This window comes from Oncorhynchus mykiss, chromosome 10 (genome assembly GCF_057628025.1).
Source record: "Oncorhynchus mykiss isolate SJ-2025 chromosome 10, ASM5762802v1, whole genome shotgun sequence".
NCBI classification, from domain to species: domain Eukaryota; kingdom Metazoa; phylum Chordata; class Actinopteri; order Salmoniformes; family Salmonidae; genus Oncorhynchus; species Oncorhynchus mykiss.
In genome coordinates, this window is record NC_143031.1 from 3,127,695 (window position 1) to 3,149,807 (window position 22,113).

General features: G+C 45.0%; 1 protein-coding gene across 1 annotated transcript; it reads right to left on the bottom strand.

Annotated features, from left to right (window-relative positions):
- Positions 1-288: 288 nt before the first annotated feature.
- LOC118966678 (C-type mannose receptor 2) lies at positions 289-8,781 on the bottom strand. Its single transcript, XM_090188768.1, has 7 exons — positions 8,665-8,781; positions 6,818-6,853; positions 5,105-5,467; positions 4,302-4,451; positions 3,950-4,147; positions 3,487-3,843; positions 289-1,094 (listed from the first exon to the last, which is right to left on the bottom strand). The coding sequence occupies exons 2-7, from the start codon at positions 6,849-6,851 to the stop codon at positions 1,087-1,089; spliced, it is 1,110 nt and encodes a 369-aa protein (XP_090044894.1). The 5' UTR covers positions 6,852-6,853; positions 8,665-8,781; the 3' UTR covers positions 289-1,086.
- Between the last annotated feature and the right edge of the window lie 13,332 nt (positions 8,782-22,113).

The window sequence follows — 22,113 nt, forward strand, 5'->3', positions numbered from 1 at the left end:
CAGTAATGAAATGGGGTAATAAGATACCAGTAATGAAATGGGTAATAAGATAACCAGTAATGATATGGGGTAATAAGATGACCAGTAATGATATGGGTAATTAGATATGGGTAATAAGATGACCAGTAATGATATGGGTAATAAGATGAACAGTAATGAAATGGGTAATAAAATAACCGGTAATGATATGGGTAATAAGATGAACAGTAATACGTCCATAAGAAAATAAAAATAGTATGATATGAATCCAATTCAATAAGAGAATATACAAATATAAAAAAATATTAAAATAATTTAAATGATTAATTATATAAAAAGATTGATTATCCATCACCTTATGCAATGTAAATCTGAATATGTCTGGAACAATGTGTTGGGCTGTAGGGTTCAGCTGGTCCAGATATCAGGGTCTGGAACAATGTGTTGGGCTGTAGGATTCAGCTGGTCCAGATATCAGGGTCTGGAACAATGTGTGGGGCTGTAGGATTCAGCTGGTCCCGATATCAGGGTCTGGAACAATGTGTTGGGCTGTAGGGTTCAGCTGGTCCAGATATCAGGGTCTGGAACAATGTGTTGGGCTGTAGGATTCAGCTGGTCCCGATATCAGGGTCTGGAACAATGTGTTGGGCTGTTGGGTTCAGCTGGTCCAGAGATCAGGAACAATGTGTTGGGCTGTAGGATTCAGCTGGGCCAGATATCAGGGTCTGGAACAATGTGTTGTGCTGTTGGGTTCAGCTGGTCCAGAGATCAGGAACAATGTGTTGGGCTGTAGGATTCAGCTGGTCCAGATATCAGGGTCTGGAACAATGTGTTGGGCTGTAGGATTCAGCTGGTCCAGATATCAGGGTCTGGAACAATGTGTTGGGCTGTAGGATTCAGCTGGTCCTGATATCAGGAACAATGTGTTGGGCTGTTGGGTTCAGCTGGTCCAGAGATCAGGAACAATGTGTTGGGCTGTAGGGTTCAGCTGGTCCAGATATCAGGGTCTGGAACAATGTGTTGGGCTGTAGGATTCAGCTGGTCCTGATATCAGGAACAATGTGCTGGGCTGTAGGGTTCAGCTGGTCCAGAGATCAGGGTCTGGTTTTAGTAATCTGTATTACAGAAACAAAAATAAAAAAAAATATTAATGAAATAGAGAGAGAGAGAGACACAGAGAGAGAGAGTTCACAAACCGGTTCTACTAACACACTGAAGCCTCAGTCCCCTCATCCAGCTGGTCCTGGGGCTGAGTTCACTAACCTGTTCTACTAACACACTGAAGCCTCAGTCCCCTCATCCAGCTGGTCCTGGGGCTGAGTTCACAAACCTGTTCTACTAACACACTGAAGCCTCAGTCCCCTCATCCAGCTGGTCCTGGGGCTGAGTTCACAAACCTGTTCTACTAACACACTGAAGCCTCAGTCCCCTCATCCAGCTGGTCCTGGGGCTGAGTTCACTAACCTGTTCTACTAACACACTGAAGCCTCAGTCCCCTCATCCAGCTGGTCCTGGGGCTGAGTTCACTAACCTGTTCTACTAACACACTGAAGCCTCAGTCCCCTCATCCAGCTGGTCCCGGGGCTGAGTTCACTAACCTGTTCTTACTAACACACTGAAGCCTCAGTCCCCTCATCCAGCTGGTCCTGGGGCTGAGTTCACTAACCTGTTCTACTAACACACTGAAGCCTCAGTCCCCTCATCCAGCTGGTCCTGGGGCTGAGTTCACTAACCTGTTCTACTAACACACTGAAGCCTCAGTCCCCTCATCCAGCTGGTCCTGGAGCTGAGTTCACTAACCTGTTCTACTAACACACTGAAGCCTCAGTCCCCTCATCCAGCTGGTCCTGGGGCTGAGTTCACTAACCTGTTCTACTAACACACTGAAGCCTCAGTCCCCTCATCCAGCTGGTCCTGAGTTCACAAACCTGTTCTACTAACACACTGAAGCCTCAGGACCAGAACATCCAATCAATCAGAATTAACCAAATTACATGACAGTTTTAAAAAACTACACTACTTATTAGGAAACACAAACACAAAGCTAAATGCAGTGCTATCTGGCACTAAATCAACAGCACACCGTGGCTAACTATTTGACCATGGTTACTGATCAAAACCTTAGAAAAACCTTGACAAAGTACAGGCTCAGTGAGCACAGCCTTGCCATTGAGAAGGGTAGACACAGGAAAACCCTGTAGAGGAAAGGCTGTGAAACCACTGCACAACAGCAGAACCTGGCTCCCTGTAGAGGAAAGGCTGTGTAACCACTGCACCACAGCAGAACCTGGCTCCCTGTAGAGGAAAGGCTGTGTAACCACTGCACCACAGCAGAACCTGGCTCCCTTTAGAGGAAAGGCTGTGTAACCACTGCACCACAGCAGAACCTGGCTCCCTGTAGAGGAAAGGCTGTGCAACCACTGCACCACAGCAGAACCTGGCTCCCTGTAGAGGAAAGGCTGTGTAACCACTGCACCACAGCAGAACCTGGCTCCCTGTAGAGGAAAGGCTGTGCAACCACTGCACCACAGCAGAACCTGGCTCCCTGTAGAGGAAAGGCTGTGCAACCACTGCACAACAGCAGAACCTGGCTCCCTGTAGAGGAAAGGCTGTGCAACCACTGCACCACAGCAGAACCTGGCTCCCTGTAGAGGAAAGGCTGTGTAACCACTGCACCACAGCAGAACCTGGCTCCCTTTAGAGGAAAGGCTGTGTAACCACTGCACCACAGCAGAACCTGGCTCCCTGTAGAGGAAAGGCTGTGCAACCACTGCACCACAGCAGAACCTGGCTCCCTGTAGAGGAAAGGCTGTGTAACCACTGCACCACAGCAGAACCTGGCTCCCTGTAGAGGAAAGGCTGTGCAACCACTGCACCACAGCAGAACCTGGCTCCCTGTAGAGGAAAGGCTGTGCAACCACTGCACAACAGCAGAACCTGGCTCCCTGTAGAGGAAAGGCTGTGCAACCACTGCACAACAGCAGAACCTGAGACGGAGCTGCATTTCCTGACAAAATGTCAAAAATATAAAACAATTAGAGGTGTCATTTCCCCAAATTTGAAGCCCTTATTCAATATTTCAAAGACCTCTCTGATGAGGGTAAGCTACCCGTCCTGTTGGGGGAGGACGCAGAGAGCTGTGGGTTGGTAGGGCACTACATTGAAGACCTCTCTGATGAGAGTAGGCTACCCGTCCTGTTGGGGGAGGACGCAGAGAGCTGTGGGTTGGCAGCGCACTACATTGCTGCCCGCCATAAATTGATGCACAGTGTCTGACAGACCAATCAACCTGCACATGTCCTCTACTGTATGCTTATTGTTATCGTTCAATGTGTTGGTTATTGTGACCCTTGGTTATTGTTGTCCCGTTGACATTTGTGATTCTTCTTATTTTAATATTGTAAATATCCAAAGTAAGCTTTGGCAATATGTACATTGTTAAGTCATGCCAATAAAGCACATTGAAGTGGATTGAGAGAGAGATTAAAAAAACAGATTCAATCTGACCATCACTGTTGCTACAGATGAAGTTGAATTTGTCAGTCTCAGGCAGGCCGACCCACTTCCCCCCGTCTCTCTCTATGGCCCCCGTGTTCCCAGACTGCTCCTTGCTGGTGTTGTAGCCCTCCCCGTGGGCCCAGTTGTGGTAGCAGGACTCTTCTCCATTGACCCAGAACCAGAAGTCCAGAGTGCAGGTGTACCTCAGGCCCAGCCAGACGAAGGGACTGGAGGCCATCTTGGCTCTCTGTCGGACCCAGTCCTGGATGCTGTGGTTGTGGACAGACACCAGCTCCGTGCCCCGGTCTCTGCAGTACCTCAGGGCTTCTGACCACGTCTTGTTCTCTGAGACCAGAACCAGCTTATCTGGAGGAAGAGACGGATGTGGAGATTCATGCTAAACCAAATGACTGTCATTCTAAAGTAAATTCACATCTGTTTTATGAATATGTATCTAACCTTCTCCCCTCACCATCATAGCAGATAAAAGGACGTTTGGTGACACAGAGGTGATCATTCCACTCTCCAGATGGGAACTTAACTTCCACACAGTGCTTTCCTCCCTCATTTGCCCCGTTTGGCTCGCGTGCCATCCAGTTTCTGAAGGTTGAGCCACTCTGGTCAGACCACCTCCACTCTCTATACAGGCCGATCCACACCACCTTTTCCTGTCAATGTTTTGAAAATGCTGATTAGGTTTTTAACACTGTGCTCAAAGTGCAAAACAAATTAGTTGAAGTGAAGTGAACTTGCCTTCATTGCCTGATGTATGGCCTGGTACTCATGGTTATTCTGTATGGCGTTCTGTATGGCCTGGTTCATATGGTTCTTCTGTTTGACGTTCTGTATGGTGTTATTCTCTGCTTCACCCCACACACTGGCCAGGTCCTTATGGTTCTTCTGACAGTAGCGCTGAGCCTCACTCCAAGTCTTCTCTTCAGTGATGAGGATGTACTGACTAGTGAGATTTGTGTCTATTTGAAAGAACAGAAGGAATATAAGAAGAGATGAGATATAAATAAACATGTTCCAATGAAGACAAGTTCATACAGACAAACACATGTCTGGAAATAAACCGGTTAGAATAAATAATAATAACTAAAATATCAATCTGTTGACTGAATCCAAACTCTTTGGTGTTTGACTGGTTGACAACCAGAAAGATGGAAGGAAAGAAGGCTGACTGACAGGGGAGATGACTGACAGGGGAGATGACTGACAGGGAGATGACTGATAGGGAAGCTGACTGACAGGGAAGATGACTGACAGGGGAGTTGACTGACAGGGGAGCTGACTGACAGGGGAGATGACTGACAGGGGAGATGACTGACAGGGAGATGACTGACAGGGAGATGACTGACAGGGGAGATGACTGACAGGGAGCTGACTGACAGGGAAGATGACTGACAGGGGAGCTGACTGACAGGGGAGCTGACTGACAGGGAGCTGACTGACGGGGGAGATGACTGACAGGGGAGATGACTGACAGGGGAGATGACTGACAGGGGAGATGACTGACAGGGGAGATGACTGACAGGGGAGATGACTGACAGGGAAGATGACTGACAGGGGAGATGACTGACAGGGGAGATGACTGACAGGGGAGATGACTGACAGGGGAACTCACCATAGCAGACAAAATGATGTTGTTCACCACAGTTCGCATCATGCCAAAGCCAATTTCGCATCCACACACAGGACTCATTGTTGTTTCCATTATCTGGTTGGCCTTTTTCCCAAAACCCCACCGTCCCTAATTCTGTGTCTTCCAGAGACCACCTCCAGCTGGTGTTATACAACCCTATCCAGGCTGGTTCAGTCAATAACTCAGCATTTACTGTGTTTTTGAGCCTGTTCATATCTGCCAAGTCGTCTATGGAGGCCAGGTCAGTGTGGTTCTGTCTGCAGTAACTCTGAGCTTCAGTCCAGGTTTTATTGATGTTCACAAAGTGGAACTGATGAGAGAGGCATGAGGGGAGGATGGACAGCCCTGTGGAGAACAAACCAACATTATGAGAGGAGGATGGACAGCCCTGTGGAAAACAAACCAACACTATGAGGGGAGGATTGACAGCCCTGTGGAGAACAAACCAACATTATGAGGGGAGGATGGACAGCCCTGTGGAGAACAAACCAACAGTATGAGAGGAGGATGGACAGCCCTGTGGAGAACAAACCAACACTATGAGGGGAGGATGGACAGCCCTGTGGAGAACAAACCAACACTATGAGGGGAGGATGGACAGCCCTGTGGAGAACAAACCAACACTATGAGGGGAGGATGGACAGCCCTGTGGATAACAAACCAACATTATGAGAGGAGGATGGACAGCCCTGTGGAGAACAAACCAACACTATGAGGGGAGGACAGACAGCCCTGTGGAGAACAAACCAACACTATGAGGGGAGGATGGACAGCCCTGTGGAGAACAAACCAACATTATGAGGGGAGGATGGACAGCCCTGTGGAGAACAAACCAACACTATGAGGGGAGGATGGACAGCCCTGTGGAGAACAAACCAACACTATGAGAGGAGGCCCTGTGGAGAACAAACCAACACTATGAGGGGAGGACAGACAGCCCTGTGGAGAACAAACCAACACTATGAGGGGAGGACAGACAGCCCTGTGGAGAACAAACCAACACTATGAGAGGAGGACAGACAGCCCTGTGGAGAACAAACCAACACTATGAGAGGAGGATGGACAGCCCTGTGGAGAATCAACCAATATTATGACTGTACTAACAAAACACACACACACACACACACACACACACACACACACACAAACTAACCTGAAAACAAACAAACTAGCCGTTGATTGTAATTGATTACAGACAGACAGAGAGACAGACAGACAGACACTGGTCGAGCTCGTTTTACACAGCCAGGGGACGGTGAACTATGTGAGAGATGAAGGAAGAGTTTACCATTGTAAAGGAGTGCTGTATAACTGGGGGACGGTGAATATCGTCACTAACTAAAACAACAAATGAGGAAACATTTTCAGACAAATCAAAAGATCTGCTTTCCCAGACTGCACCATGTCACCGTTCCATCTGTCTGTTGAAATGCTTCATCACGGAGCAGAACTTAGTTTGTTGACACCACATTCGTTTTATTGTTGTTTAGTTTCTTTCCCTCATAAACCCACCAAGCCATCGGTTTTGATCGGGGCATTCTGCGTTCGCCTGCCAGGCTCCAGAAATACAACTCGAGTGCTAACAGCCATGTAAAACGAGCTCACACACACACACACACACACACACACACACACACACACACACACACACACACACACACACACACATACACAGGAAAACACATGAACACCAACCTGAGAAGAACAGGAGAAACAGAGAGTGGCCCATCCCTGGAGAATGGAGAGATAACAGTCTGGTGAACACATCCCAACAACTAAACTTTTTAACTTCTACCAGCAGCATGGGTCGCATGCTTCAGATTTAGACTTTATGGGTCGCATGCTTCAGGTTTAGACTTTATGGGTCGCATGCTTCAGGTTTAGACTTTATGGGTCGCATGCTTCAGATTTAGACTTTATGGGTCGCATGCTTCAGATTTAGACTTTATGGGTCGCATGCTTCAGATTTAGACTTTAAAGTCATGTCGACACCACTGAAAAATACACGTCAATATTTTTATTTAATTATTTGAGGGAAGATTGACTATGGATGGTTTGCACTTCCAGACTTTTCTGCTATTCTACTACTCAAACATATACAGTGCCTTGCGAAAGTATTCGGCCCCCTTGAACTTTGCGACCTTTTGCCACATTTCAGGCTTCAAACATAAAGATATAAAACTGTATTGTTTTGTGAAGAATCAACAACAAGTGGGACACAATCATGAAGTGGAACGACATTTATTGGATATTTCAAACTTTTTTAACAAATCAAAAACTGAAAAATTGGGCGTGCAAAATTATTCAGCCCCTTTACTTTCAGTGCAGCAAACTCTCTCCAGACGTTCAGTGAGGATCTCTGAATGATCCAATGTTGACCTAAATGACTAATGATGATAAATACAATCCACCTGTGTGTAATCAAGTCTCCGTATAAATGCACCTGCAATGTGATAGTCTCAGAGGTCCGTTAAAAGCGCATATTGCACAAATCTGGCATTTATGGAAGAGTGGCAAGAAGAAAGCCATTTCTTAAAGATATCCATAAAAAGTGTTGTTTAAAGTTTGCCACAAGCCACCTGGGAGACACACCAAACATGTGGAAGAAGGTGCTCTGGTCAGATGAAACCAAAATTGACATTTTTGGCAACAATGCAAAACGTTATGTTTGGCGTAAAAGCAACACAGCTGAACACACCATCCCCACTGTCAAACATGGTGGTGGCAGCATCATGGTTTGGGCCTGCTTTTCTTCAGCAGGGACAGGGAAGATGGTTAAAATTCATGGGAAGATGGATGGAGCCAAATACAGGACCATTCTGGAAGAAAACCTGATGGAGTCTGCAAAAGACCTGAGACTTGGACGGAGATTTGTCTTCCAACAAGACAATGATCCAAAACGTAAAGCAAAATCTACAATGGAATGGTTCAAAAACAAACATATCCAGGTGTTAGAATGGCCAAGTCAAAGTCCAGACCTGAATCCAATCGAGAATCTGTGGAAAGAACTGAAAACTGCTGTACAAATGCTCTCCATCCAACCTCACTGAGCTCGAGCTGTTTTGCAAGGAGGAATGGGAAAAAATGTCAGTCTCTCGATGTGCAAAACTGATAGAGACATACCCCAAGCGACTTACAGCTGTAATCGCAGCAAAAGGTGGCGCTACAAAGTATTAACTTAAGGGGGCTGAATAATTTTGCACGCCCAATTTTTCAGTTTTTGTTTTGTTAAAAAAGTTTGAAATATCCAATAAATGTCGTTCCACTTCATGATTGTGTCCCACTTGTTGTTGATTCTTCACAAAAAAATACAGTTTTATATCTTTATGTTTGAAGCCTGAAATGTGGCAAAAGGTCGCAAAGTTCAAGGGGGCCGAATACTTTCGCAAGGCACTGTATTTATAAGCATTACAACATTTACTAAATAAACATACACATTTATGTTTACTAAATAACAATACACAATACTGTTACTAACTGTCTTGTACTTTACTCTTTACAAAAGTAGACATATAGAGTTATTAAGAAAGAAATCCTCATACCTGATGTTTGTTGTTGTCGATGTTGTTGTTGATAGTGTTGTCAGCTCTCACTCTCCCTCCGAGTGGCCCTGTCCCCCTCAGAGACAGGAGGACGTTATACAGCACTTCCTGCTCTTTGACCTCATAACGTGGTGATGTCACAGTGGAAGGATGAAAGGCATCCCTGTCAGTTATTTTGAATTAGTTCTTCCTCGTAGAGACATGCAAAACACTGGTCAAATAAAAAATAACATACAGGAAGAAGGAAATCCAGGAATACTCCAACTGGGGTTTCTGGAAAACAAAAATAAATGTCAACCCTCCCTGTGGCTAAACTATACTAACATGTTGGATTACAATATAATATCTCTTTTAAAAAAGTAAATAGGAAGAACAAAAGAGAGAAATCATCAACAGTCAAATCCAGCCAAAGTAAATAGGCCTCGATAAAGAACCTCCTGTGTCATTCACTCAGCCTTCTGTCAGTAACCCATCTCTCAGGTATTACCTCTCTGTCAGTAACCCATCTCTCAGGTATTACCTCTCTGTCAGTAACCCATCTCTCAGGTATTACCTCTCTGTCAGTAACCCATCTCTCAGGTATTTACCTCTCTGCCAGTAACCCATCTCTCAGGTATTTACCTCTCTGTCAGTAACCCATCTCTCAGGTATTACCTCTCTGTCAGTAACCCATCTCTCAGGTATTTACCTCTCTGTCAGTCACCCTGGTCTTGTGTATTTACCTCTCTGTCAGTAACCCATCTCTCTGCCAGTTAACCTGGTCTCAGGTATTACCTCTCTGCCAGTAACCCATCTCTCAGGTATTTACCTCTCTGTCAGTCACCCATCTCTCAGATATTATCTCTCTGTCAGTAACCCATCTCTCAGGTATTATATCTCTGCCAGTAACCCATCTCTCAGGTATTTACCTCTCTGTCAGTAACCCATCTCTCAGGTATTTACCTCTCTGTCAGTAACCCATCTCTCAGGTATTACCTCTCTGTCAGTAACCCATCTCTCAGGTATTACCTCTCTGTCAGTCACCCTGGTCTCAGGTATTTACCTCTCTGTCAGTAACCCATCTCTCAGGTATTACCTCTCTGTCAGTAACCCATCTCTCAGGTATTACCTCTCTGTCAGTAACCCATCTCTCTGTCTGTAACCCATCTCTCAGGTATTTACCTCTCTGTCAGTAACCCATCTCTCTGTCTGTAACCCATCTCTCAGGTATTTACCTCTCTGCCAGTAGCCCATCTCTCAGGTATTTACCTCTCTGTCAGTAAACCATCTCTCTGTCAGTAACCCATCTCTCTGTCAGTAACCCATCTCTCAGGTATTACCTCTCTGTCAGTAACCCATCTCTCAGGTATTTACCTCTCTGTCAGTAACCCATCTCTCAGGTATTACCTCTCTGTCAGTAACCAATCTCTCAGGTATTTACCTCTCTGTCAGTAACCCATCTCTCAGGTATTACCTCTCTGTCAGTCACCCTGGTCTCAGGTATTTACCTCTCTGTCAGTAACCCATCTCTCAGGTATTACCTCTCTGTCAGTAACCAATCTCTCAGGTATTTACCTCTCTGTCAGTAACCCATATCTCAGGTATTACCTCTCTGTCAGTAACCCTGGTCTCAGGTATTACCTCTCTGTCAGTAATCCTGGTCTCAGGTATTTACCTCTCTGTCAGTAACCCATCTCTCAGGTATTACCTCTCTGTCAGTAACCCATCTCTCAGGTATTTACCTCTCTGTCAGTAACCCATCTCTCTGTCAGTAACCCTGGTCTCAGGTATTTACCTCTCTGTCAGTAACCCATCTCTCAGGTATTTACCTCTCTGTCAGTAACCCATCTCTCAGGTATTTACTAGCGTGTTGGAGTGTACCAGAGTGTACTAGCGTGTTGTAGTGTATCAGAGTATACTAACGTGTTGGAGTGTACCAGAGTGTTCTAGCGTGTTGGAGTGTACCAGAGTGTACTAGCCTGTTGGAGTGTACTAGAGTGTACTAGCGTGTTGGAGGGCACTAGCGTGTTGGAGTGTACCAGAGTGTACTAGCATGTTGGAGTGTACTAGAGTGTACTGGCATGTTGAAGTGTACTAACATGTTGGAGTGTACCAGAGTGTACAAGCATGTTGGAGTGTACCAGAGTGTACTGGTGTGTTGGAGTGTACCAGAGTGTACTGGCATGTTGAAGTGTACTAACATGTTGGAGTGTACCAGAGTTTACAAGCATGTTGGAGTGTACCAGAGTGCACTAGCATGTTGGAGTGTACCTTAGTGTACTAGTGTGTTGGAGTATACTAGTGTGTTGGAGTGTACCAGAGTGTACTAGCATGTTGGAGTGTACCAAAGTGTACTGGTGTTGGAGTGTACTAACGTGTTGGAGTGTACCAGAGTGTACAAGCATGTTGGAGTGTACCAGATTGCACTAATGTGTTGGAATGTACCAGAGTGTACTAGCGTGTTGGAGTGTACCTGAGTGTACTAGCGTGTTGGAGTATACCAGAGTGTACCAGCATGTTGGAGTGTACTAACATGTTGGAGTGTACCAGAGTGTACTAGCGTGTTGGAGCATACCAGAGTGTACTAGCATGTTGGAGTGTACTAACATGTTGGAGTGTACCAGAGTGTACTAGCGTGTTGGAGAGCACTAGCGTGTACTAGCGTGTTGAGTGTACCATAGTGTACTAACGTGTTGGAGTGTACCAGAGTGAACTAGCGTGTTGGAGTGTACCAGAGTGAACTAGCGTGTTGGAGTGTACCAGAGTGAACTAGCGTGTTGGAGTGTACCAGAGTGTACTAAGTGTTTGGTGGCTGTGTTAGAATGGCATAGAGCAGAGGGAACTGATGCCAGTGTGATTACAGACAAAAACAGCAATAACCCAAACAGCCTCGGTCAAGACTCCACTTGGAGTTGATTATATCACCCAAACAGCCTCGTTCAAAACTCCACTTGGAGTTGATTATATCACCCAAACAGCCTCGGTCAAGACTCCACTTGGAGTTGATTACTCCAATATACATCTCTTTCTACCAAGATGGCATAGCAGTTCAGACGTATTTTTGTCCTCGTCCTGTCGTGTCCCGTATATATATTTAACTTTTTTTTCACATACATTTTTAATTTTCCAAAAACTCATCTTCAGAACACTCTCCTGCAATCCGTTTCACCAATTTATATTTATATAAAAAAGCATTATTTACCTCAGATCTGTGATCCTCCGAGAGGCTAGCCAGAAATTAGCCAGAAGCTAGCCGGGAGCTAGCCAGAAGCTGGTCCAGAAGCTACTCTGAAGCTGGTTCAGGGGCTAGTTCAGAAGCTAGTTAGCTTATTTACTGGCTAATCGTTGGTACTCAGCTGACCACGGGTTGTGGTCATTGGCTGTCCTTTGGCTCGAGAATCTATCGCCAGTTTTGTACGGCGCGGTGCAGCGCAGCGCGGCTCGGAGCGGAACATATCGGACCAATTTTTCTCTCCATGTCCCTGGATTTCGGCCGTTGGCTCTGGACGTCCATGCCTGGATCTCGCAGCTAGCTAGCTGCTATCCGTGTGACTATCGGCTTTCGTCGATTCCGGAGCTAACATCAATTGTTCCGGAGCTAGCCAGCTGAAGAGTTCCATCAATCACTCCTGGGCTGCAGTCACCTATCCGGACCCGTTTTGCTGCCTACGCGGAGCCCCACCGGGCCTTCACGGCTAGACTGCCGACGTTGTCTACCCGAGGGAACTGTCCGGCTGGCTCCTCCGGCGCAACGTTGCCTGGGCGCTCATCTGCGGCCTGCTAGCCGTTGGCTATCTTATCGGCTGCTATCTGAACAGACAATCGGACAATTTTTATTTTTATTTATTGATTTATTTTTCTTCTTGGGCCTCTATAACTATATCTATTGTTTTTATTTTTGTTGTTGTTGTGTGATTTGGATTCATCCCCTCTACCACACGGAAACCCACTAATCTACTGACGGAACCCAAGAGTTGGCTAATAACAGACCTCCATCTTATGCTAGCTTGCTCCTATGCTAGCTTGCTACCGATTTAGCTGTCTAAATCGCCGTGACCCCCAACCAACCTCTCCACTCACTGGACCCTTTTCATCACTCGACTGAGCATGCCTCTCCTTCATGTCAATATGCCTCGTCCATTGCTGTTATGGTTAGTGTTTATTGGCTTATTTCACTGTAGAGCCTCTAGTCCTGCTCATTATACCTTATCCAACCTATTAGTTCCACCACCCACACATGCAATTACATCTCCTGGTTTCAATGATGTTTCCAGAGACAATATTTCTCTCTTCATCACTCAATACCTAGGTTTACCTCCACTGTATTCACATCCTACCTTACCTTTGTCTGTACATTATACCTTGATGCTATTTTATCGTCCCCAGAAACCTCCTTTTACTCTCTGTTCCAGACGTTCTAAACGACCAATTCTTATTGCTTTTAGCCGCACCCTTATTCTACTACTACTCTGTTCATCTGGCGATGTAGAGGTGAATCCAGGCCCTGCAGTGCCTAGCTCCACTCCTATTCCCCAGGCGCTCTCTTTTGTAACCGTAATAGCCTTGGTTTCATGCATGTTAACATTAGAAGCCTCCTCCCTAAGTTTGTTCTATTCACTGCTTTAGCACACTCTGCCAACCCGGATGTTCTAGCTGTGTCTGAATCCTGGCTTAGGAAGACCACCAAAAATTCAGACATTTTAATTCCAAACTACAACATTTTCAGACAAGATAGAACTGCCAAAGGGGGCGGTGTTGCAATCTACTGCAAATATAGCCTGCAGAGTTCTGTCCTACTATCCAGGTCTGTACCCAAACAATTTGAACTTCTACTTTTAAAAATCCACCTCTCTAAAAACAAGTCTCTCACCGTTGCCGCCTGCTATAGACCACCCTCTGCCCCCAGCTGTGCTCTGGACACCATATGTGAACTGATTGCCCCCCATCTATCTTCAGAGCTTGTGCTGCTAGGCAACCTAAATTGGAACATGCTTAACACCCCAGCCATCCTACAATCTAAACTTGATGCCCTCAACCTCACACAAATTATCAATGAACATACCAGGTACCTCCCCAAAGCCTTAAACACGGGCACCCTCATAGATATCATCCTAACCAACTTGCCCTCTAAATGCACCTCTGCTGTTTTCAACCAAGATCTCAGCGATCACTGCCTCATTGCCTGCATCCGTAATGGGTCAGCGGTCAAACGACCTCCACTCATCACTGTAAAACGCTCCCTGAAACACTTCAGCGAGCAGGCCTTTCTAATCGACCTGGCCGGGGTATCCTGGAAGGATATGGATCTCATCTCGTCAGTAGAGGATGCCTGGATATTTTTTTAAAATGCCTTCCTAACCATCTTAAATAAACATGCCCCATTCAAGAAATTTAGAACCAGGAATAGATATAGCCCTTGGTTCTCCCCAGACCTGACTGCCCTTAACCAACACAAAAACATCCTATGGCGTTCTGCATTAGCATCGAACAGCCCCCGTGATATGCAGCTGTTCAGGGAAGCTAGAAACCATTATACACAGGCAGTTAGAAAAGCCAAGGCTAGCTTTTTCAAGCAGAAATTTGCTTCCTGCAACACTAACTCAAAAAAGTTCTGGGACACTGTAAAGTCCATGGAGAATAAGAACCCCTCCTCCCAGCTGCCCACTGCACTGAAGATAGGAAACACTGTCACCACTGATAAATCCACCATAATTGAGAATTTCAATAAGCATTTTTCTACGGCTGGACATGCTTTCCACCTGGCTACTCCTACCCCGGTCAACAGCACTGCACCCCCCACAACAACTCGCCCAAGCCTTCCCCATTTCTCCTTCTCACAAATCTGCTCAGCTGATGTTCTGAATGAGCTGCAAAATCTGGACCCCTACAAATCAGCCGGGCTAGACAATCTGGACCCTTTCTTTCTAAAATTATCTGCCAAAATTGTTGCCACCCCTATTACTAGCCTGTTCAACCTCTCTTTCGTGTCGTCTGAGATTCCCAAAGATTGGAAAGCAGCTGCGGTCATCCATCCCCCTCTTCAAAGGGGGTGACACTCTTGACCCAAACTGCTACAGACCTATATCTATCCTACCATGCCTTTCTAAGGTCTTCGAAAGCCAAGTCAACAAACAGATTACCGACCATTTCGAATCTCACCATACCTTCTCTGCTATGCAATCTGGTTTCAGAGCTGGTCATGGGTGCACCTCAGCCACGCTCAAGGTCCTAAATGATATCTTAACCGCCATCGATAAGAAACATTACTGTGCAGCCGTATTCATTGATCTGGCCAAGGCTTTCGACTCTGTCAATCACCACATCCTCATCGGCAGACTCGACAGCCTTGGTTTCTCAAATGATTGCCTCGCCTGGTTCACCAACTACTTCTCTGATAGAGTTCAGTGTGTCAAATCGGAGGGTCTGCTGTCCGGACCTCTGGCAGTCTCTATGGGGGTGCCACAGGGTTCAATTCTTGGACCGACTCTCTTCTCTGTATACATCAATGAGGTCGCTCTTGCTGCTGGTGAGTCTCTGATCCAACTCTACGCAGACGACACCATTCTGTATACTTCTGGCCCTTCTTTGGACACTGTGTTAACAACCCTCCAGGCAAGCTTCAATGCCATACAACTCTCCTTCCGTGGCCTCCAATTGCTCTTAAATACAAGTAAAACTAAGTGCATGCTCTTCAACCGATCGCTACCTGTACCTACCCGCCTGTCCAACATTACTACTCTGGATGGCTCCGACTTAGAATACGTGGAAAACTACAAATACTTAGGTGTCTGGTTAGACTGTAAACTCTCCTTCCAGACCCATATAAAACATCTCCAATCCAAAGTTAAATCTAGAATTGGCTTCCTATTTCGCAAACAAAGCATCCTTCACTCATGCTGCCAAACATACCCTTGTAAAACTGACCATCCTACCAATCCTCGACTTTGGCGATGTCATTTACAAAATAGCCTCCAATACCCTACTCAACAAATTGGATGCAGTCTATCACAGTGCAATCCGTTTTGTCACTAAAGCCCCATATACTACCCACCATTGCGACCTGTACACTCTCGTTGGCTGGCCCTCGCTTCATACTCGTCGCCAAACCCACTGGCTCCATGTCATCTACAAGACCCTGCTAGGTAAAGTCCCCCCTTATCTCAGCTCGCTGGTCACCATTGCATCTCCCACCTGTAGCACACGCTCCAGCAGGTATATCTCTCTAGTCACCCCCAAAACCAATTCTTTCTTTGGCCGCCTCTCCTTCCAGTTCTCTGCTGCCAATGACTGGAACGAACTACAAAAATCTCTGAAACTGGAAACACTTATCTCCCTCACTAGCTTTAAGCACCAACTGTCAGAGCAGCTCACAGATTACTGCACCTGTACATAGCCCACCTATAATTTAGCCCAAACAACTACCTCTTTCCCTACTGTATTTCATTTATTTATTTATTTTGCTCCTTTGCACCCCCATTATTTTTATTTCTACTTTGCACATTCTCCCATTGCAAATCTACCATTCCAGTGTTTTACTTGCTATATTGTATCTACTTTGCCACCATGGCCTTTTTGCCTTTACCTCCCTTATCTCACCTCATTTGCTCACATCGTATATAGACTTGTTTATACTGTATTATTGACTGTATGTTTGTTTTACTCCATGTGTAACTCTGTGTTGTTGTATGTGTCGAACTGCTTTGCTTTATCTTGGCCAGGTCGCAATTGTAAATGAGAACTTGTTCTCAACTTGCCTACCTGGTTAAATAAAGGTGAAATAAATATCACCCAAACCGCCTCGGTCAAGACTCCACTTGGAGTTGATTATATCACCCAAACAGCCTCGCTCAAGACTCCACTTGGAGTTGATTATATCACCCAAACAGCCTCGGTCAAGACTCCACTTGGACTTAGTGCGTGCGTATGTGTGTGTTTGTACAATGTCAGAAATTATTATAGACAGATACCAGGAGACCTCTGCTATAGGGTTATACACATATACCAGGAGACCACTGCTATAAGGTTTATAGACAGATACCAGGAGACCCCTGCTATAGGGTTTATAGACAGATACCAGGAGACCACTGCTATAGGGTTATACACAGATACCAGGAGACCACTGCCATAGGGTTTATAGACAGATACCAGGAGACCCCTGCCTTAGGGTTTATACACAGATACCAGGATACCACTGCCATAGGGTTTATAGACAGATACCAGGAGACCACTGCCTTAGGGTTTATACACAGATACCAGGATACCACTGCCATAGGGTTTGTAGACAGATACCAGGAGACCCCTGCCATAGGGTTTATACACAGATACCAGGAGACCACTGCCTTAGGGTTTATACACAGATACCAGGATACCACTGCCTTAGGGTTTATACACAGATACCAGGATACCACTGCCATAGGGTTTATAGACAGATACCAGGAGACCACTGCCTTAGGGTTTATACACAGATACCAGGATACCACTGCCATAGGGTTTGTAGACAGATACCAGGAGACCCCTGCCACAGGGTTTATACACAGATACCAGGAGACCACTGCCTTAGGGTTTATACACAGATACCAGGATACCACTGCCTTAGGGTTATACACAGATCTGTTTAATACATTTCTGATTCAGGCTATAACACAAAAAAATGTAGAATAAGTCAAGGAGTCTGAATACTTTCTGAAGGCCGTGTACGTTCTGTTCCCGCCCTTTAGATCTCAGTTCATAGTTTGACAAAATACACCGGCCGTATGTCCTTTCGAGGCAAATGCCAGATGGGCTGGTAAATGTTTTGCCCATATTAGGCCTGTCTAATTTAGGGGGTTTCGCAACAAATGTATAATTATCTGGCTAACAATGGTGGCATCGAGAAAAAAGAATGGGCCAGTGTGTTAGAATGTCAGGGCCGATATCTGATCCCAGTCCGTCTCTGAACCGCATCCACCAAATATTCCATGATAGTAACATCCTGAATTGACAGTATCATCCTAATTTGCATAGTCACTAGAACTTCTCTCGTTGACAGGGCAACCATTCAAATTCCAAATCCTTCCTCCCATCTACAAACCCAGTCCCCCAACCACTCCACCAGACCAACCACTCCACCAGACCAACCACTACACCAGACCAACCACTCCACCAGACCAACCACTCCACCAGACCAACCACTAAACCAGACCAACCACTAAACCAGACCAACCACTACACCAGACCAACCACTACACCAGACCAACCACTAAACCAGACCAACCACTAAACCAGACCAACCACTACACCAGACCAACCACTCCACCAGACCAACCACTACACCAGACCAACCACTAAACCAGACCAACCACTAAACCAGACCAACCACTACACCAGACCAACCACTTCACCAGACCAACCACTCCACCAGACCAACCACTAAACCAGACCAACCACTAAACCAGACCAACCACTACACCAGACCAACCACTCAAGCAAAAACTCCAATCTCAACCAGGCAAGATGACTTGTTGATTTAAAGACTTATTGATTAGATGACTTGTTGATTTAAAGACTTGTTGATTTATTTGACTTATTGATTTGATGACTTGTTGATTTAATGACTTATTGATTTATTTGACTTATTGATTAGATGACTTGTTGATTTAATGACTTATTTCATGACTTAATTTAACCTTTTGTGAGATTGATTATTTTAAACTTGAGTGATATTTTAGTTCTGTGTTGACTTGAAAATAAACAAATCAAAGTATAAATATACATTTTCAACCAAAAATCAGGCTTTTTAACATGTTCATAGGAGCATCCTGAGCCAAAGAGGCAGTGTATACGCAAAGAATTCAGACTCCTTGACTTTTGTTACGTTACAGTGTTATTCTAAGGAACTGCATCACATGGCTACAGGTGTCACTACAGACCCGGGTTGGATCACAACCGGCCGTGATCGGGAGTCCCATAGGGCGGCGCACATTTGGCCCAGCGTCGTCCGTGTCAGGGGAGGGTTTGGCCGGGGGGGTTTTACTGACTCATCGTGCTCTAGCGACTCCTGGTGGCGGTTTGTGCCAGTTTGGCTGAGCCTCAAGAATGACTGTTAACATTTAAATGAACAAATTATAAAATGTGTTGGGTTGAAATCAAGGTGCTGGGTTGAAATCCAGATGTTGGGTTGAAATCAAGGTGTTGGGTTGAATTCAAGGTGTTGGGTTGAAATCAACGTGTTGGGTTGAAATCAAGGTGTTGGGTTGAAATCAACGTGTTGGGTTGAAATCAACGTGTTGGTTTGATATCAGGGTGTTGGGTTGATATCAGGGTGTTGGGTTGAAATGGGGACCCTGTTCATTCTCATATCTTATTCAAACATGGAGTCATCAAAACTCCTTCTCTCTACTCTCCAGCCCCATTGGAGGGTTGGATAGAAGCAATATAGCATACACAGTCTTAGAAACCACCTTTTGGAGAGCCTTGCTTTTGTGGGTGGAGCAGTGTCCATAACAGGCTGTGATACAGCCCGACAGGATGCTCTCGATTGTGCATCTGTAAAAGTTTGTCAGGGTTTTGGGTGACAAGCCACATTTTTTCAGCCTCCTGAGGTTGAAGAGGCTGCTGTCCCGTTACCGGGAGAGATATGACAACAACCAGTGAAAGTGCAGGGCGCCATATTCAAAAGAACAGCAATCTCATAATTTAAATTCCTCAAACATACATGTATCTTATATCGTTTTCAAGGTAGTCTTGTTGTTAATCCCACCACAGGGTCCGATTTTAAATAGGATTTACGGGGAAAGCACCACAAGTGATTATGTTAGGTCACCAACAACTCACTAAAATACACAGCCAATTTTACCAGCCAGAGCGAGAGAGAGAGAAAAAACACAAATAGAGATAAAATGAATCACTAACCTTTGATAATCTTCATCAGATGACACTCATAGGACTTCATGTTACACAATACATGTATGTTTTGTTTGATAAAGTTCATATTTATATCAGAAAATCTGAGTTTACATTGGCGCATTACATTCACTAGCTCCAGAAACATCCAGTGATTTTGCATAGCCACATCATTCAACAGAAATACTCATCATAAATGTAGATGATAATATAAGTTATACACATGGAATTATAGATATACCTCTCCTTAATGCAACCGCTGTGTCAGATTTCAAAAAAACTTTATGGAAAAAGAAACCCATGCAATAATCTGAGACGGCGCTCAGAAGTAAAAATCACCACAGCAACGACGGCGTCAACATAAACAAGAAATTACATGATACATTTTCCCTTACCTTTGATGATCTTCATCAGAAAGCACTCCAGGAATTCCAGGTCCACAATAAATGTTTGTTTTGTTCGAAAATGTCCGTTATTTATGTCCAAATACCTTCTTTTGTTAGTGCGTTTGGTATACATATCCAAACGCTAATTTTGGTCAGCATTATATCGGACAAAAACTTCAAAAAGTTATATTACCTGTCGAAGAAACATTTCAAACTAAGTACAGAATCAATTTTAGGATGTTTTTAACACATAGCTTCAATAAAGTTCCAACCGGAGTACTCCTTCTTGTCTACGTGAGCAATTGAACGCAAGTGACTACCATGAGGAATAATCGTGATCAGAAAATGCTTGATGGACACCTGACTGATTCTGCTATCATTCACTCCCACAACATCATAGAAGTCTCATTATAATTTCTATTGATGGTTGACATCTAGTGGAACCCCTAGGCAGTGCAACATCATTCCGCCGGGGCGGCAGGGTAGCCTAGTCGTTAGAGCGTTGGACTAGTAACCGGAAGGTTGCAAGTTCAAACCCCCGAGCTGACAAGGTACAAATCTGTCGTTCTGCCCCTGAACAGGCAGTTAACCCACTGTTCCTAGGCAGACATTGAAAATAAGAATTTGTTCTTAAACTGACTTGCCTAGTGAAATAAAGGTTAAAATATATATAAATCTCAAGGGGATTTCTTTGGGGACCCTGGTGAATACATACAAAGCTCAGATTTATCACTTCATGTCTTGATTTCAAATCAGGATTTTGCCTGCCATATGAGTTCTGTTATACTCACAGGCATCATTCAAACAGTTTTAGAAACTGTAGAGTGTTTTCTATCCAATACTACTGATAATATGCATCTATTAGCAACTGAGACTGAGGAGCAGTTGCTACTCAATACTGCCCCTCAGCCATAAAAAGTTAAGAACAAATTCTTATTTACAATGACGGCCTAGGAACAGTGAGTTAACTGTCTTATTACACCATGAATTGTTAATCATGAAGCATTTACCCCCACGCTTCCTCTTCCTACAGAGGTTTTTTATCTCTGTCGGCGCGATGCATGGAGAAGCCTGGTGGCTGAACCGACTCCGACAACATAACCCGAGAGAGCCATGTTTCCGTGAAACAGAGAATGTTACAATCTCTGATGTCTCTCTGGAAGGCAACCCTTGCTCGATTTTCGTCTACCTTGTTGTCAAGAGACTGGACATTGGAGAGTAGTATATTCGGGAGCAGTGTGCACGTCTACGGAGTGTCGTGGAAATGTCCTGTTTTACCAAATCATGAGAGAGCAAACCACACACAAGTCAGAGTTATCATAAAGTCCATCTTTAATTATATGAGCTTCACCGTAGCCCTGTGACTCTCAGATCAATTCAGTGTCTATAAATGAATTCTCTGAGAGTCCTTACACATTGCAACTGTTGATCCTTTATAGCAAAGACACACATAGCCAGACAGCATTGGCTATAAATTATCGTTCAGTTTGGTCTCCTAAACTAAGTTTTTATCTCGTTCTTGGTACCACTTAGAACCAAAAACATTACCTCATCTAATGGCATATATCAAATACACTCCCTCCTGGACAAGCTTACAGAGAGACGTAACTGGCACACAGACATTGTGGAGCCACCTAACTGGTTCCCCATTAATCACACCATCCCCTCACATGGTTTAGGAATAGTTTACCGACACATTCACAGATAAGACTAACCCGACCTCTCCGCCTCTCTGGGCCCCAAGTAACTTTATCCACATAAGTATACTTATGAAAATTAATAAAACATCTTATTTATAAATGTTACCTAAAGAATTCTGATTCTGCCACGACAGGAGTGCACGTCTACAGACCAGATGGCCGCTCCATCAGCCCCTTCTGCGGCGCCGTTGTTTTGGGTTTCCGGCTGGGATCTGATCTGTTGTCCTGGGTGGTGGTCCAAATAGAGGATCTGATCCATTGTCCTGGGTGGTGGTCCAAACAGAGGATCCGATCCGTTGTCCTGGGTGGTGGTCCAAACAGAGGATCCGATCCGTTGTCCTGGGTGGTGGTCCATACAGAGGATCCACTTCAGGAAAGTCGTATTCCTGGTCGTAATGTTGGACATTGCTCTTATATCCAATAGTTCCTCCTGGCTGTATGTAATAAGACTTCAGATTTCCTGGGGTAACAATGTAAGAAATAGTAAATTAAAAAAACTAAAT